The sequence below is a fragment of the Pristis pectinata genome, chromosome 7 (genome assembly GCF_009764475.1).
Source record: "Pristis pectinata isolate sPriPec2 chromosome 7, sPriPec2.1.pri, whole genome shotgun sequence".
Taxonomy (NCBI): domain Eukaryota; kingdom Metazoa; phylum Chordata; class Chondrichthyes; order Rhinopristiformes; family Pristidae; genus Pristis; species Pristis pectinata.
In genome coordinates this window covers 66,065,667-66,079,689 of record NC_067411.1, presented here as the reverse complement: position 1 = coordinate 66,079,689, position 14,023 = coordinate 66,065,667, and the positions used below count along the sequence as shown (strand labels likewise).

Sequence of the window (14,023 nt, the reverse complement as noted above, 5' to 3'; positions counted from 1 at the left end):
ATAGGGTTCCATGGAGACCCAGATCAGCCAGGTACCCTAACTTAATTGGGAAACCCGAGTTAAGTTTGTAAGGAGTAAAGCCACCATCTGCTCAGCTATGAAAGAAACGCTATAAACTGAGATGAGGTGGCAGTAAGGGTGACGTATCACAATATTGGAAATCCTCATTTCCCTTAAGGGAACTGGCAAAGGTCAGGTGCTTGTCATATCAAATAAGATGCAGCATACTAGCCTCTAGAACACCAATTGTCACGAGAGGGGGAGAGAGAGAGAAATTGAGTCAGTTCTTTGACAGAGCGGGCCAAAGTATTAATTGGATCCTTGGCGAGGGGGATGGATAGGGGACCTGTAGTTGCAATGCTTGTTAATTGCCTGCTGATTTTTGGACCTTTGTTTTACATTGCACCAAGGTGAACAAGAACCAAGGACCCACACTCTAGATGTTTTGACTGTGATGGTCATTTGTGTTAATAATCTAATAATTCATAGGTACAAGTGTGTGGCCCCAAGCAAAGTCGGCTAATTTGAATATTTCAATCATTTAATCAGTGCATACCACCTGATGTAATGGGAGATCATACATACAGACAAGTGTGAAGTGCCCTGAGATTTTTTTTACACACATTCAAGGCAATATATAAATTCAATATAAATTCAAATTGATGCTGTTTATTGATATTTAGTATGGCTTCTATGGTTATATATATGGCACCATGGCACAGCTAGTACAGTCACTGCCTCACAATGCTGGAGTCTTGGGTTCAATCCTGACCTTGGGTAGTGTCTGTGTGGAGTTCGCACATTTTCCCTGTGACCTCAGAGTTTTCCTCTGGATAATCCAGTTTCTCCCCACATCGCAAAGATGTGCAGGTGGGTAGGTTAATTTGCCACCATGAATCACCCCTAAAGTGTAGATGAGTGGTAGAATCCGGCAGGAGTTGATAAGGATGTGGCAAGAATAAAAAGTGGGTGGATAATGGTCAGTGTGGCCTTGGTGGGCCGAAGGGTCTGTTTCTGTGCTGTATCTCTATTCGATTCCATGGTAATGAAGTCGGTAATGAAGGTGACTCTCTGGTCACCTCACTATAGGAAGGATGTCGAGGCTTTAGAGAGGGTGCAGAGGAGGTTTACTCAGATGCCGCCTGGATTAGAGGGCATGTGCTATTAGGAGAGGCTGGACAAAGTTGGGCTCTTTTCTCTGGAGCGGCAGAGGCTGAGGGGTGATCTGTTGGAAGTGTATAAAATTATGAGGGGCACAGATAGGGTGGACAAGCAATATCTTTTTCCCATTACTGAGCAATCCAATACCAGAGGGCATGCATATAAGGTGAGAGGGGGTAGGTTCAGAAGAGATCTGAGGGGTAAGTTTTTTACTCAGAGGGTGGTGGATTGGTGGATGCCTGGAGTGCATTGCCTGATAGGGTGGTGGAGGCACATTCATTGGTGGCTTTTGAGGGGCTTGGATGGGCATATAAATGAGAGGAAAATGATATGGGCATTCTGTAGGTAGGAGGGATTAGCTATGTTGGCACAACACTGTGGGCCGAAGGGCCTGTTCTGTGCTGCACTGTGCTATGTGTTCTATGTAATTCTGACTCTTTCAATTGTTTCCTTGTTTCACCAGTATGCAGACCTGTTGTTCGAGGAGGAGGCAGAGCAGTGTTCCGACATGTGTCAAAGAGTCTTACATCACTGCAGCAGCAGTATTGACAGCACCCGTACTCAAGCCTGTGCCACACTCTACCTCCTTATGAGGCAGAGCTTTAACATAATCAGTGTAAGCTTCTTTATTCATATCCAGTAAATACATATCAACTGTAGATTGATTGTAAGTAAAAAGAAATCATATCCTGGTGTGGAATACCACTGCTATTCTGTGTAGGCACTATCACAAACTATTGCCATTGCCTTTAAGAGATGGTAGGAAAATTGGCCTCCCCAGGTTAAAAAAACTGCTATATTATCTTACAGAGTTGGCGGCATTGAAAGGCTATTGGCAACAGGTAAATGTAATATTATGGCTCATCTTCTTCTCCATTAGATACTTCTCCTATGCATAGTAGATATAAATTGTGATGTCGGGAACTAAAATTTGCTCCCAATGTTTCTTTTGGTCCTGGGTCATGTAGGATCAAGAGACTGTTTGGTGTTGCTGCTTACAAAGGCACGCAATAGGTAGAAGTATCAACAGAATATCTTTTAATGAAAGCAGCAAACTCTCAATTAATCGCAATTTGGTGGTACGTGTATAAAAGTCGTACAACATGCTACACACAGTTCTTAAATCTACGCTTACACATATCCAGCACAGGCCAGGGAAGCAATCTAGGTTTATAATTCTTGGTCTATAATGGGTCCAAGGAAAATGGGATGTACTGTCTTTATCAGCAGTGTCTTTCTTCGGGGTCTTGCACCCTTATGTACATGCCCTACCCTGTGACAGTTATAGCACCGGACATCTTTAACAGGCATTCTGAGGCTGAGTGGTTTCCATTATATCCAAGGCGAGGCCTCCTGCTTTTCGCACCACATAACATGCAGCCCTTCCACTTTTTGCCCTCATGTGACTGACAGGCTTCTCTCTGAACCTACTTGTATTCTCAACATGACTCAATTGTGAAGATGCGATCCCGGTAACATTATAATTCTGTGAGCTTGTTCCCTGCCTGAACCTCTGAATCATGCCCTGAGCATACTGGCTGGCATTTTAAATGCTATTTCTGCACTGCTAGCTATTCTACACATAAGTACATTATATATAAAGTAGTATCGCCAGAATTTTCTCATTTGCCAGTCCACACACGAAACAATCTCACAATCCTGATCTAACAGAAGCCAGATATTACAATTCTCTGCTAATCTCTTTAGCCTGATCACATTCAATAACAGTTTCCTCTGGTCTCTGGAAGCACTTGCCAAATTAGTGGCTCTCAAAAGTCTACAACATTGCCAGTTTAAAATGAGTCATTAAGGTTGTCATTATGTCCTCATCAGAGGCCTCAACTGTACCTCACAGTGCTAATGGACTTATCAACATCTCATGTCTCCAGCCTTACAATATTGGTTTCCTCTTCTCACAAATAGCTGCATTTGTCCTCCCCGGGATCTTGATGATGTCCACATATTTCACATACAGTGCAAATGGCTGAGTTTACGTATACTTCATGAACTCACAGTCCCTCATTTCCATTGCTGTACCTGGAGAATCCTGTCTGTATTCATTTAATATTGATTCACTTTCTGATGCTTCCTCAGTAAGCAACATCCCAAACTCAACACAAATGTGGGATCTATAGACTCTTCGGTGTTGCTACTTACTGTGGATAGAGCTATCAACAGAACTTCCATTACTGAGGATAAACTCACTGCAGCATCTGGTATCACACTGTATCAGACACATGGCACTATCAGTTCTTAGAGCTACATTTAAATGTATTTATACAGTGCAGTTTGGGAAAGATTCTGGATTTGTAATTTGAGTTAATAATAAGGGATCTAGGTTTAGCATTGGAATACTTTAGTCCACATTGCAGAATATTTCCTGAATTCTAAACCATTAAATGATTTGCATGTAATTCATATTGCAGTGAAAATAATTGTGTTTAGGCAAAATACACAAGCTTTTTACAATCACTAATCAACCTAATTCACATTTTACTAAACAGAAGAATGACCAATGTGTTAAAATATATTTTAAAAACTCCACTCCAGTACCTAGTTGTTCATGTTAACTAATCAATCCAATTCATATTTAATCATTATTAAAATGTATTGTTCTCTCATAAAATGATCCATCAGCTTCACTGGAAACATTCAAGGAATTCCCATCCTAAGTAAAGTGTTACCTAAGGCAATGTGCATTTACTGACTCACAGCTGTCCTTCCTGGGTATGTCATAGGAGAGTTGGCTTCACTGTTTAACTTCACAGAGGAGTATGTCATACAGGTGTGATACCTCCTGGTTACCAAATGGTCAACATCTTCAAAAGGTGCTATATTTAAACTATAAATGCACTAATTTATCAGTTGATCCAATTGCACGGTTTCCTTGTAATATCAAAATAAATACAAGAGCTTACTAGCTCAATACACATAACATAATAATAATTTGTTAGGAATCTTGAATTACATCACTTGTACATAATGTAATTTTCACAGTCTTTTACCAAAATAATTGAAAATAAGTGTGTGGTAGTGTTGCTAATACACAAACTTGGTATTTTATGCTTACAGAATTTTGCCAGGGTTAAAATGCAGGCCACCATGTCTTTAGCGTCTCTGGTTGGTAAATCATCGGATTTTAATGAAGAATACTTGAGGCGATCTTTGCGAACTGTTTTGGCTTATGCAGAGGAAGATGAGGAAATGCAGCCAACGATATTTCCATTTCAGGTAAGGTGTCCTTGCAATAAGTATAAGTGCCAACCTGAAATATTGAAATAATTAGACTTTGTACATTTTTGTAATGTAGTTCAATGTGCCTCCAGCAGGTTTCAAGTACCAATAACCTTCATAAATGTTACCCCTTGTCTATACAGAGATATATATCCAAAGGTTTGATGGAGTCTTGTTTATATGTAAAATGATCTCCGAGAATTCTCTCAACTACTTTTATACTGCGTTCAGTAGCTTTGCAGGTTTGTTGATACCTGATGTGCAAATTTCTTTTGGTCTTAACAAATCCAGCAAATTTTCTTTGTAATTGCATCCAGCAGTGCTTTTCCCACAAATTGAGAGCTGGCAGGTTTGGCATCCTTCTCATCCCAAAATAAAGAACATTTAATCTATGAATGTCTTTCAGATTTCAGATTAGTTTATTATCATATACACCAAGATGAAATGAAATTTCTTGCTCGTGTGAAATTCAGAGTAAATAGTATACATGGTAGTAATAAATACAACAATAAATACAGCGACAAGTGCAAAACAATAGAATCATCATGCAGTGCACCATTATCAGTTGGGAAGTAATATTCAGGCTGCAAATCTGGATCCCTTCTGATACTAGATTATGTGCTGTGAGCGTTCTAAGGCATGGAACCTCTACCAGTCACAAGGAGGACAGGGATATAGGAAAGGATGAGATCTGGGAAAAAGTTTCCCAATGTTAGCCCAGAATACAAACAGTAGCTTTATACAGGTTTACCAAGCTACCCATATAAGTTTATGGAGTCCACTATTGGAGGGTTAGACCAACGAAGTTGAAGCAAATGTATGTTACATTTGAGAAACAAAGGACTTCAGATGCTAGAATCTAGATGAAAAACACTATGATGCTGGAGGAACTCAGCAGGCCAGGCAGCATCCGTGGAGAGAAGCAGGCAGTCAACGTTTCAGGTCAGGACCCTTCTTCAGGACTGAAGATAGGAAAAGGGGAAGCCCAATATATAGGAGGGAAAAGCAGAGCGGTGATAGGTGGACAAAAGAGGGGAGGCGGGATGGGCACAAGGTGGTGATAGGTAGATGCAGGTAATGTTACATTTGGTCTTCTAACAAAGCAGGTCGCAGGAGCATCATTTCACTCTTTCTGGAGATAAATCTCAGCCATCCTCCAGCAACTGTTGTGTTTACTGAACTTTCCAGCTATTTAAGCCTTGCAGGCATCGCATCCACTTCAATTCATGTGTTCCCACTAGCCCATGGTTTTGACAGGAGTTGCTCTCCTGGTTGCAAGGCACATTCAAGAAGTGTCAGCCCTACTGAGACGTTTTCCAATCTTTTGTACTTATGCTAAACAACACAGCATGAATGTAATCAAACTATTGCAGTGCCACAGTGTACATTGAGAGCTCCAACCTGGTTTCACTGGTGGCAGGGCAGGGGCTCGGATCTGCCTTTGCAGTCAATAATTTCAAATAAAATCAATATTCATTAAATTTATCTGGCACGTGCCTGCATCATATGGGCCAAGTGGTGACCCAGTCTGATTGCTCACAGCCAAGATTGACATCAATGTCCCAGGGTAGAGGGTAAACCAGCCAGGATTCTGACTCTTGATTATCAGGATTGCTATATATGGGTATGGGTTTCAGCTGAGCTCTGAACTGAGTTGGTGTTTCATATAGTCTGCTATCACTCAGTATAGAAGTTTACATGTGAGCAGAGGTAAGATGTGCCTGTGGCAAAGAGGCAAGGAGAAAATTGGTGAGAGAATTTTTTTTTAATGATATTCTATATCTACTGAATATAATTAGGAAAGCCCATGCAAACATTGTCATATTATGTTGATGATTCTTTGATGTCAGTATACATAAGATAGTTAAAGGATTGTATGACTATTTTATTGCTTTTCAGGTGGAGGAACTGTTGAGTAACCTCAACAGCATCTTGTCTGACACAGTAAAAATGAGAGAGTTCCAAAAGGATCCTGAGATGCTTATGGACCTGATGTACAGGTATTTAAATGCATCCAAAAATGAAATCAGAATGTTTTTTTTCCCAAATATCCCTCCACTGGTAATGAAAATCAAAACACTACAGATGTGACAGACCTGAAATAGAGCTGTGGAGCGAGAAACAGAGTTAATGTTTTAGAATGATAACCTTTCATCAGAACAGTTCTGAGCTCCATTGAAAGGTCAATGACTCAAAATATGAACTGTGTTTCTCTCCTGACATGTGCTATCTGTCCTGTAAGTATTTGCTCTTGCACAGACAATTGAACATGCCCACTGCTTCTGACAGGCATGGTACACCACTGTCCTCTAAGGAAGTTGCTGCAGCAACCACACATCTTAGCTCTCCTTATATCCACTCCAGCAGCCATTGAACGGGATCTTGGCTCTTTATTATCATAAAGGCAAAAATAGTATTTAAACAGACTCCACCATTTACCTACAAATTAGGTAAATGCCAATTATGTTTGAGCTTGTAGACAGATTTTCCTTATCCTCCAGCTTTTTAACCTTTTAGCACAAGGCCAAAGCTGTGCTGAGAGTTTGTGTTAACCATTCAAATGAGTTGACCCTGAAACCTGCAGCTGGTCAGGCTCTTAGCCAGTCTTGCACCAGCTGCACTAACTCAAGGTTGCAAAATCGCCTTTTACACTTCAGAATTTACAACTGGAAGCACTGAATATCCTGCTTTGCTGTCTGTGAGAATTCTTTACTGTGATTGGCTACTCAGCTTGCTTGATGACATCATTGATTTTGAATGCTGGAGATCCCATTGAACTGACACCTAATAGCAACCAAAGCAGGAAAGGTAAAATTCACACTACTGAGATCTTTCTGGGCAATGTTTCTGCAAGGTCAGTGGCAAATACCATCACTGTGCTTTTCAGCACAAAATTGAAGTTAATATTCTTGGAAAAGCCATAAACCACCATGGCATCTATTAACATTGTCTGTTGAAAAATTGTTTAGTAGTGAAGGAACTAAATGGGCTTCTCCAAATAAGCCTTCAGATTTCTGGTGATTTCCAAATGCCATGAAGAATAATGAGAAAGGGTTTCTGATTGATTTAACAAGGCATCAAAAGGGAAGTTTTTATTTATAATTGCATTTAAATTGTAACAAATTCCAACCAGCCTAGACTGAAACAAAATCATTGACTTATTGGTAAAGGGATAAATCAGGTATGTTCAACATTTGAAAAGACAAGAGATGGGTTAGAGAGGGGGTGCTGGTGAGTCCTAATGAAATCATCATTGAGATCCCTTTTACCAATACACTTGGCTCCCCTTTAAAGTGCATATTGAAGATTTCTCTGAGCCTGTCTGTCCGATATCTCAAAAAGAGCAAGTTTGCCAGTCTTGGTTCAGTCAGTGAAGAACAAATATTAGATATTAATATTACTGTTTAATTTTGGTACATTCCTTGCTTTATAAAATATTTCAGACTAGCTAAGGGATATCAAACTTCACCCGACCTACGGCTGACCTGGCTTCAAAACATGGCTGAAAAGCACACAAAGCGCCAGTGCTACACGGAGGCTGCCATGTGCTTGGTCCATGCGGCAGCACTCGTAGCAGAGTACCTCAGCATGTTGGAGGATCACAAGTACCTTCCAGTAGGCTGCGTTAGTTTTCAGGTATGTATATACTCTTAACATCCTTTTGGCCACTTTGACATCACTGTACATAATAAGCATCAATAAACCTATTTCATTTGTCTGTCATGGTTTCCAGAATATATCGTCCAATGTGCTAGAAGAATCTGCTGTCTCCGATGACATTTTGTCCCCTAATGAGGATGGGATCTGCAGTGGAAGATACTTCAGTGAAAATGGTCTTGTGGGTTTACTTGAACAAGCTGCTGAACTCTTCAACACAGTAGGTGTATTTCTGGCACTCACTTACCTTTCTATTCTTCAGGTTCTCCTTCACCATGTAGCATGAGTAGGCAGGTAATGTGACCTCTGTCAGCAGCACCACCTCAGCACATCATAAGGAGATCTAAAGGAAATCTAAAGGAATGGCACACAGCAGCTTCTGTCCTTGGCTTAAGCAGGTTGCACTTGGCAAAGATTGGACCTCCTCATCCCGAGGCAAAATCCTGGACCCCCTACCTGTCACCACTGTTCATGTGTGTCTTCACCACAAGGAAGTACTTGTGATCCTCCACTGTAGTGCTTCACGGATACAGATCATCACCACATTCTCAATTAGCAAGAGCATTACACGGTGATCTTGCAACTGATGCCACAATCCAAATATGAATCAAAAAAACCTCAACTTCATCTTGCCAAGGATTTCAAACAATGTGGCCACCAGCAACTTAGGTGCTTTTGTGTTGGAAATTAAGAGATTATTTTCAAAAGGACATTGATTAGTCCAGTGAAGTCCTACAAAGTAGGGAATTTTAATTTCCAAAGACTACATGTGTTTGGATCAGGTTGGATGCTAAAATTTTAAAATTCTCGTGGCCAACCCAAATTCATCTCAAACCCACTCAATTGAAGTTTTAACAGAAGTCGGAGAGCAACAAATGACTAATGTATTCTGGGAAGCAGGTTGCTATTTCAAATAATAAAATATGACTACAAATTTAAAAGTTTACTTTCATTTTAAATTTAACATTGCCTATCAAGGAGGTGGAGAGTGTTCTTTCCAGAAGCAATATTTGTGCGACAGGAGGAGCATCAAGATCAAATCACCTCTCCTCTTTCCAGCATTTTTTAACATAAGAATTGTTAATTTTACAATTTAGTTTCAACTATATTTTTTCTCAATTCATTTTATACCAAAATGTATGTATCCATAACTGAGTGGGATTGACAGAGTGAGACTTGTGTTGTTCCTGCACAGAAGACGAAACTTTAAGAAAGGTGCAATTGAAAGGAATTTGGTCAAATGAACAATTGGTCGATGGAACTAAAACATTTTAATAATTTACAAAATGTAAGAAGGAAATATCTAATAATAAAGCATTAATTAATTAAAACAATTAATCATTATGTTACATCACTATTTTGATAATATAATCTTGCTTTCTTCAGGCTCACATGTTTGAAACTGTGAACGAAGTTTACAAAGTTGTCATACCAATCCAAGAAGCCCATAGAGATGTAAGCAAACTGGCTTATATACATGAGAAGCTGAAAAAAGCATTTGAAAGCATCACAACAAAGGTAAGTTATCATACTGCTGTCAACATAATTTCCTACATTTGTAACATTTACTTCAACATTGTCTATTCGATGAGTAGAGAGAGTAGTACTGAGTATATAAAATCAGAGTTGTTAGCGGCATAAGCTCCTCAAGGTCCCTCTCTTGGCGTATACACACACACACACAAAATAACATTTCTAGCAATAGATAGAAAAATCAGTCAATTAAATTTTGTACTGCCATCTAACACAAAATCTCCTTTACACGAACACCATACATAAGAATGAACACATTGTACTTTTCATGAATTTGATTAATCCAAATCTTTTCTCCTTTCTTACCATGGCAACACTTTCTGATGTATTGCATAATCAAAATATTCTTATTAACGATAATGTTACAAAGTGGCCTTATGTTAGTATGCCCATCATTATAATATGCCCATCATCATAAATAGGACTGTAAAAGGTTCCTGTACTAAACATCTCATGCCTGGTGCAGCAATGTTTTAACAGCTCACTTGGGTTATCTACATTAAACATGTTTTTATCTTACAAGGGTTCTAAACGAATGTTTGGTACGTATTTCCGTGTTGCATTTTACGGAGCTAAGTTTGGGGATTTGGATGAACAAGAATTTATTTACAAGGAACCTGCCATCACAAAGCTGCCAGAAATTTCTCATCGACTGGAGGTAAACAAATCCATCATTGATCTATTCAGCTGCCAGCACTGGTCATCTGTTTTAACTGCCATTAAAGCTGGCATCTGGAAAACACCTCACACCTCAGAGCTGTTTTCATTAGTAACATAAAATTCAGCAATTACAGCAACAGTGAGCACATAAATTGATACAGTTGAGTGCTTCACAATCAGAGGTGCTGTCTTCTAGGTGAAGCATTGAATTGAGGTTCTTAGCATGTTTCAGGAAAGGACAGGGGAGTTCTCCTCCGCAGTATCATGGCTTTTGTTTATCCTCATCTTAAAATAGGTTTTCTGATCATAATTATTTTACTGTTTGTGGGATATTAAGAACATGAGAAGCAGTAGCAGGAGTAGGAGTAGGTCATATAGCCCTTGAGCCTTCCCTGCCATTCATTAACACCTTGGCCTGATCTTGGCCTCAACGCCGTTCTGCATATTCATCATAACATTTGACTCTCCTATAATCCAAAAACCTGTGTGTCTTAGCCTTGCATGCATTTAAAGACTTGGTTTCCACATCTCTCTGGGATGGAGAATTCCAAAGAATCACAGCCTTTAGAGGAGAAATTTCTCCTGAAATCCATCTTAAACCCTTGATACTTAAATTATACCTCCTAATTCTAGATTCCACCCCCGCCCCCGTCAAGCACCACCAGAATCTAGTACATTTTAACAACATCACCTCTCATTCTTCTCAACTCCCATGAGAATAACCTGAGTCTTTCCTCATATAGCAATGCCTACCTCCCAGCCATCAAGCTCATGAACCTTCTCCGAATAATCTTTGGTAAAGGTATATCTCTCCTTTACTAAGACAAAAACTGCGTATACTACTTCAGATGTTTTCCCAACAATATCATACAGTTTGTTGCTCCTACATTTTCTAGGCACTTTGACCAATATCTCTTAAGTGTGTTATACTTCCGAGGCAAACCAAATGGCATAAGTTGGATCCCAGTGCAAACAGCTTTATTCGTGCACACACACACACACACACACACACACACACACACACACACACACACACACACACACACACACACACACACACACACACACACACACACACACACACACACACACACACACACACACACAATTTTCTTCTGTTTCTCTTTCCCTGGACCAATGCCTATGTTAAATATTCAGTCACATTAATGCCGGGCCCAGCTAGTTTTGTGGATTTGGATCCCACACTAGTCCAAGGTCAGCTTGGCTAATTTTCCCATGATTCCCAGCTCCTGCTCTCCGGAGCAGCTTGGCTACAAGTTCATGGAACAATAGAGTCATACAATGCAAAAGCAAGCCCTTCAGCCCACTGTGTCCATGCCAATCATCAAGAACCCATCTGTACTAATCCCATTTACCAGCACTTAGCCTGTAGCCCTCAATGCCTTATGTTGCCATATAGACTATTTTCTCCATATGCAAGCTGGTTTGTCAGGTCAAAATTTAATCATGTGCAACTTTCAAAGTTTTGTTTTGTTGTTGACTTAATGGTCAAAGCAAGATTTCCTTACTGTTGTACTCAAATCTCCTTTACAATAGAGATGCAATTACATATGTGCCAACTATATTGGTACTAGAATGGATAATCTCACACATCCCTACATTATACTCCATCTGCCAAACTTTTGCCCGTTCTCTTATCCCTTTGTAAACAATTTTTCTTAAAAAAATTGAATGCCTTGCACACTTCTTCTGTTTAAATCATGCATGAAATAATTTCTGCACATATTTTAATGCATTTGCACCTGCGCCATGGCTGTACTCCAGAGAAATGAAATAGTGTTTCTCAGCATAGAAGAACCTGCCTTTGAGGTACGTTTGGGATTGTCTGTTTAAAAATTAATCTGTCATATCACCCTGACCTCTTTCTTTTCCTTTTCTGAGAGATAGCTAGGTGCTATTCTTCTCAAAAGTTTACCCCATCCACTGATACAAAGGATAGAATTGTGGTAGCTGAGTAAGTTTGGTGATTTTTTTTCTGGGGTGTGCCAATGCTGCATGGGTGTTGGTCTGTAATATTTTGCATGGGAGTGTTCCTGTTGGTACCATGAATTGACATTAATGCATGGGTTCTAACTGCTTGGTCCTGCCTTCTCTCTTCCTTTGCAATTGTCATTGTCTATTCTCATTGGACTGTTTTAAAAGTAAAATCATAAAATGTTAAACACAAAGTCAGATAATTTTGAGCTATCCTGTCTCTGTTATAATTTCTATCACATTATGTTTCTTTCGGAAAATTGCATTTCACCATTTTTCCAGCCTTGACTTCCAAAAGTATTGCCCTGGAGTAAAGTCTCCCAGCCAAAGTGCAGTCCCTGCAGATGATACTGAAAAGCAATGGAAGTGCATCTTAACCTAAGGTTTTGATATACTTCAAAAATGTGATCAGCAATTAAAATCTGCTTAGCAACTAACCAAACTGTGTCCATTTTGAAAAGTCTATCTGCTTCACAAGCTCATCTGAAACTAGGAATCCTATGTTATTTTCCAAACAGGCATTTTACGGCCAATGTTTTGGTGAAGGTAAGGTGGAAGTAATTAAAGACTCCAGTCCTGTGGAAAAGGCAAAGCTGGATCCTAACAAGGTCAGTTGAAAATTACAGTGAGGATCTATTCCTCATGAACGTTTGCATTTTTATTTTGGAATCTTCAAAAAAGTCATTTTGTCCTATATTCCTTTCTGAATGTTGCATCCTGCATAACAGTAACATTAATAGGCATGGCATTAATAGACATAATTGAATAGTGGTTAAATTTCTGGACTGGTATCTAGATGCCTGGACTAATGATCTGGAGACCAAAAGAGCAGTTGGAGAATTCAAATTCAAGAATTAACCAAACTTGGAATAAAATAGTAACATCAGTAATAGGAACCTTGAAACTATTGGACATAAAACCCATCTGGATCACTAAGCCATTATATCTACTGTGCCTGCTGTATAATTGACTCTAGACTCACCAATGTGGTTGGCTCAGAACCACCCTCTAAGATGGTCAAACAAGCTATTGTTTTGAGGTAATTAGGGATGGACCAGCCAGCACTTCCCATGAATGACCAACGAAAAAAGTATTATAACATCTTGCAAATGAGAGACCAACTTAGCAGAACTTTAACAAATAGTCTCTGAAGGGCAGACTATATTTTCTTTATAAAGCAGAGTAAAAATGTTTTGGGTAGCGTCCATTGGGACATTCTTGTTTGGGAGCATTCTTGGCACTTGCCTGGGATCCAATCCCAATCCTGCTGTTTTGGACACAGGTTTTCACACCTCAGCAAGGAGAGAGGGAGAGGGAGAGGGAGGGAGGGAGAGAGAGGGAGAGGGAAAGGGAGAGAGAGAGAGAGAGAAGACCTTCACTAAAGGAAATTTAACAGCAAATAATAAAATCCCTTACATTTTTGTACATTTGTATTTCCAGGCCTACATACAAATAACCTTTGTTGAGCCATTCTTTGATGATTATGAAATGAAAGACAGAATCACCTATTTTGAAAAGAATTTCAACCTTCGGCGCTTCATGTACACCACTCCATTTACCAAGGATGGACGACCCCGAGGAGACCTCAGTGAGCAGTACAAGAGAAAGACCATCCTGACAACTCTACATGCATTCCCTTATGTAAAAACTAGAATTAATGTCATTCAGAAAGAAGAGGTAAAAAAATTAATAGATGTGAGAACAAATTGAAAAATGCATTGGAGTGTAATATTATAGTTACTGGAAAGTATGCAACTACCCCATTCTTGAGCAATCTGTCTGA

At 39.5% G+C, this 14,023-nt stretch overlaps 1 protein-coding gene across 1 annotated transcript in view; it reads left to right on the top strand.

The window, feature by feature from the left end:
• LOC127572902 (dedicator of cytokinesis protein 8-like) overlaps window positions 1–14,023 on the top strand; it is a 134,596-nt gene that overhangs the window by 107,463 nt on the left and 13,110 nt on the right. Inside the window, 9 exon segments of the mRNA XM_052020629.1 lie at window positions 1,625–1,777; window positions 4,234–4,392; window positions 6,295–6,395; window positions 7,839–8,031; window positions 8,129–8,272; window positions 9,439–9,570; window positions 10,109–10,243; window positions 12,759–12,848; window positions 13,681–13,917. Coding sequence (XP_051876589.1) covers window positions 1,625–1,777; window positions 4,234–4,392; window positions 6,295–6,395; window positions 7,839–8,031; window positions 8,129–8,272; window positions 9,439–9,570; window positions 10,109–10,243; window positions 12,759–12,848; window positions 13,681–13,917 — 1,344 coding nt within the window.